Source organism: Malus sylvestris, chromosome 3 (assembly GCF_916048215.2).
Source record: "Malus sylvestris chromosome 3, drMalSylv7.2, whole genome shotgun sequence".
Lineage (NCBI taxonomy): Eukaryota > Viridiplantae > Streptophyta > Magnoliopsida > Rosales > Rosaceae > Malus > Malus sylvestris.
This window is the reverse complement of record NC_062262.1, coordinates 25,844,615-25,848,537: the sequence shown is the minus strand read 5'-3', so window position 1 is coordinate 25,848,537 and position 3,923 is coordinate 25,844,615. Positions and strand designations below refer to the sequence as shown.

Here is a 3,923-nt window from a genome sequence, read left to right as displayed (position 1 = left end):
AAATAGGGTAAAATATATAATATAATATTGACTCATCAGTGTACCTGCAGTAAATCTTCATTTACAACCAAATATGTTGCTAGCTAATTCATTCCATTTATTTTATGATTGAAGTCAAGTGTGGGAGTTATACCTTGTGAAACGTCATTCCTTCCTATTAATAATCCTTGTTATAAATTCTATTGTAATAAATTGTTAAATGCTCTAGCCATCTATTGTAACGTTGTCGAACTTGCGTTTTCCAACATTGTTCTATATAAAAAGCTCTATTTATTTTGTCATTGAACATATAGTTGCCAATGTCAAAGGAAAGAATTGAGTTCTTCAATTGACATAAGTATTGCGAATGTGTGCTTATGAAGATATCATGCTTTTCTACATAGAGGGTAGGAAAGCATACCCTGCTATATAATCTTAAGGACAGTGAATTTATACGTTTTAATCTGAAATCTTATACAAATCAAGTGCCATGAAGATCAAATTATTCGTCCCAAATAGACGAGTATTTAATTTTTATTTTATTTAATCTGTCTAATTATATTTGTCTATGTAAATTGCTTACTAATTGCTACCTATAAGTGAATTATTTAGACCTGGCATTCGTGTCGCTTTTATGACATACCCGATATCTTAACAGGTCATGTCGTGTAAGACCTGTTAAAGTAAACGGGTAATATGACTCGACCTGAATCGACCCGTTAATATTATCAAGTAATATGATCTGACCCATTACCAGTTAAAGAAAATATATTTTAAATCAATAAATAATGAAAATAAAAAACATAATTTGACTAAAAAAATGAAAAACATAATACTAAATTAGTATATGCATATCACGTTGTCACATAAATATTACTTCAAAACATAAAATAAATAAAAAACATTTGACTTTCGAGTATTATATACTCCCAAAATAAGAGCCCAATGAAAAAACATTAGTACATTACTACAAAATATCAAATGTTTAAAGATATGCAAAATGAAGGGAGTTGCATTTCAAAGTTGAGAAACCTTGCACGTTTGTAAAAATAAAATTTTCATCAATCATCAAGGAAATGGTATTGGAACTTTGTCTTGAGATATTGTCTTCAAGAGTTATATTGACGATGTTTTCATTAATGCTTTCCACATTATAACACTCTCTTCCACATAAACTAAGCATAAACCAAACATCGTAAACCATTCAAATGTGTTTGGTATTTTTAAATTACTTAATATTTTTATTTTTAATGTCTTTGGTATTTTTAAATTATTTGATATTTTTATGTTTAATATGTTTTATAATTTTTTAATCTCACTATTTGCCTATAGTATACTATAAAAATAAATAAACAAAATTTAAAATTTAAAATTTATATAGAATAACAATATAATAATACATATTAATATACATATATACATATGCTCTATGGCTATTGTATTTTATAGTAAGTGTTTTTAGTAGTTAAAAAATTAAAATCATCCAATAATTTTTTTCTTAACGTATCGAAACGAGTTACCTGCATGTCACTCTTGTGTAAATGTGTAAAGGACCCGTTAATAACAGGTCCTTATCGTTTGACTCAATAACGATCCAATTAGTTATCATGTTGACCTGATGTTGGAAATTTGAGTAGTTTAAGTAGAAATTTCTTTGTCCCACATTGGCCATTCCCAAAAGATTTCATCACTTTATAAGGCTTTGTCCTTTATAAAGAGTGATTGGAGTAATAGGCCTAGAGAATACAATTGGGCTCACCCTTGGGGTTGGGCTTTCAAATTTAATTAAATTAATTTTTATTTGAACAGACTCATCTTTTCAAATGAAGTCTGAAGTCAATGAAAAACGCAAAGAGCACTGCACCCTATCTGAAGAGATGTCTCACAACATTCACATCTCATTCTTATACCTGTTGCGAATAGGCATAATCCCACTATATATACATCCGTCTGCATGACATTTAGAACACATAAAACATAAATCTCCTTCTATAATCCATAGCATTCTTACTGAGAGTACCACAAGGAAATTCGCCAGAAGTTAAGTTTTCCGGTGCTGAAATTCTAACTTGATCGTTGAATTCTGGTGAAACAGACGTCCGGAGAGCTACAAGCACTGAGTAGGTGCGAAATTTCTGTTTCAAGGACATTACGGTACACAAGTCTCGATCTTCAATATTTCTATTTAATATTAGTTCATTGTTCATACACTATTTATTTATTAGCATATATAAATTTATCACAGATTGTTGACATAAATCTAACACTCGAAACCCATTATTTTTGTGTCGTTTACGTGTCGTGTTAATATGTTGTGTAAGAAATTGTTAGATCTAGGTCCATGTCCCCAATCCCATAGGTCGCCTATCGTAACTGCGCTTAATAAGGCTTGAGCCTCTCAAGCTGCTAACCAAACAATACGAAATAAGCTAAAAGAGACTCCCTTAACACTATCAATGTGAATTTTGTTGTTAAAAAAAATAATAATAAAAAAAAATTAAACGAAACGGCTTAAATTAATCCTTGCAATGTAATGAAAGAAATCCTTTTGATAAGCATGCATCGCTTTTGGTTATGTTGGAGTTTCTAGAAAGGAGGAGTTGGTTAATTAAACTAGAATAAGTTAGGTGGTTTGCATCCAATGCATTATTATTTAGTACGTAAGAGAAAGAGCAAAAACCAAGGGAACAGAAAACTAAACACATCAAAAGAAATGGGTTTCTTTACCTTATGCGCTCCTAAATTTAGACCCGTACCCCCTCCTTGAGTTGTTTAATTATAAATATGATCTCCATTCATCCATTGCTTAAATCAAACAAATAATTTGTGATCACTTTAGCATCAATTTAAGAAACATAAACCTTGAGCAATGGACTCCTCAATTGGATATGCAACTTTCGTTGCATTCTTGCTTTTATGTTTCTCATCGTCTCCAACACCATTTGCAAATGCAACAACGTCTTCATTAATTAATAGTGTTTGCAAGCAAACCCAAGACCGATTCGGCTACAACTACAATCAATGTGTAAAATCTCTTTGGAAAGATAATCCAACTCGATTAGCATCTAATCTCAAAGATCTTGATACAGCCATTGTTAAATTAGCACTAACAAATGCACAACAAAGCAAAGCTTTCTTTGTCAATGCGCTCAACACCACCGACAAAGGTATTGCTAAGGGCTTCGAAGCAGTAAAACAATGTGCAGATTCATATGATTTTGCAGTAGGCGGTTTTGCCTTTTCAGTGCGAGGGATCAAAGATAATGACAAATCGGTCTCCCAAATACTCACACAAGTACAAGACGAAATTGTTCATTGCGAAAACGCATTGAGCTCTGCTGAAATTGAACTTCCTGATTTAGTATCTTCTACAAACTTTTTGACCATGTTATGTAGGGATGTCGCATTCCTTATTACTTCCCAATTATGAAATATCTAGAAAAGATACACGAACAACGTATTAAATTTAATGTGTATTACTTACATGCTAAATAATATACATATGATTACTATATATTTAATTGGTTAAAGAAAAGAACATAAAGAAAAATGAATGTAAGAAAACAGAAAGCTGTTTTAATATTGAATCCTTCTGTGTTACTCTTTTGGCTGTCCATATACACATACACCCAGATATACTGCACGTTAAAATCTTAAGAACACAATATGCTATTGGCTGTTCAAATGACCGCAACGCATTAAGGACAACAAGGAGTCACATTCATACTGATACAATTACACTTTTGAGTTTTAAGGTTTGGATTTTTTTTTTCTCCACTTTTCTACTGCGTTCAGTTCTCAATGAGTTTTGGGTACACAATAATACAAAGAAAAAGCCAATTGGCAAGAAAGAGATGTAAAGTCTAGTCCCGTCGATTACCCTTCCCTTGATAGGATACATGGGTCAAGGGGAAGACTTGAGTTCATGGACGAAGTTGGCTCGC

The 3,923-nt window shown here is 31.8% G+C and overlaps 1 protein-coding gene across 1 annotated transcript; it reads left to right on the top strand.

Annotated features, from left to right (window-relative positions):
* Positions 1 to 2,848: 2,848 nt before the first annotated feature.
* LOC126614945 (uncharacterized) lies at positions 2,849 to 3,409 on the top strand. Its single transcript, XM_050282653.1, has one exon. It carries the CDS (start codon positions 2,849 to 2,851, stop codon positions 3,407 to 3,409), a length of 561 nt encoding a protein of 186 aa, XP_050138610.1.
* Positions 3,410 to 3,923: the final 514 nt, after the last annotated feature.

Bases quoted from the DNA above. Each gene is read 5' to 3' on its own strand.
- LOC126614945 (XM_050282653.1), top strand. From the start codon at position 2,849: ATGGACTCCTCAATTGGATATGCAACTTTCGTTGCATTCTTGCTTTTA.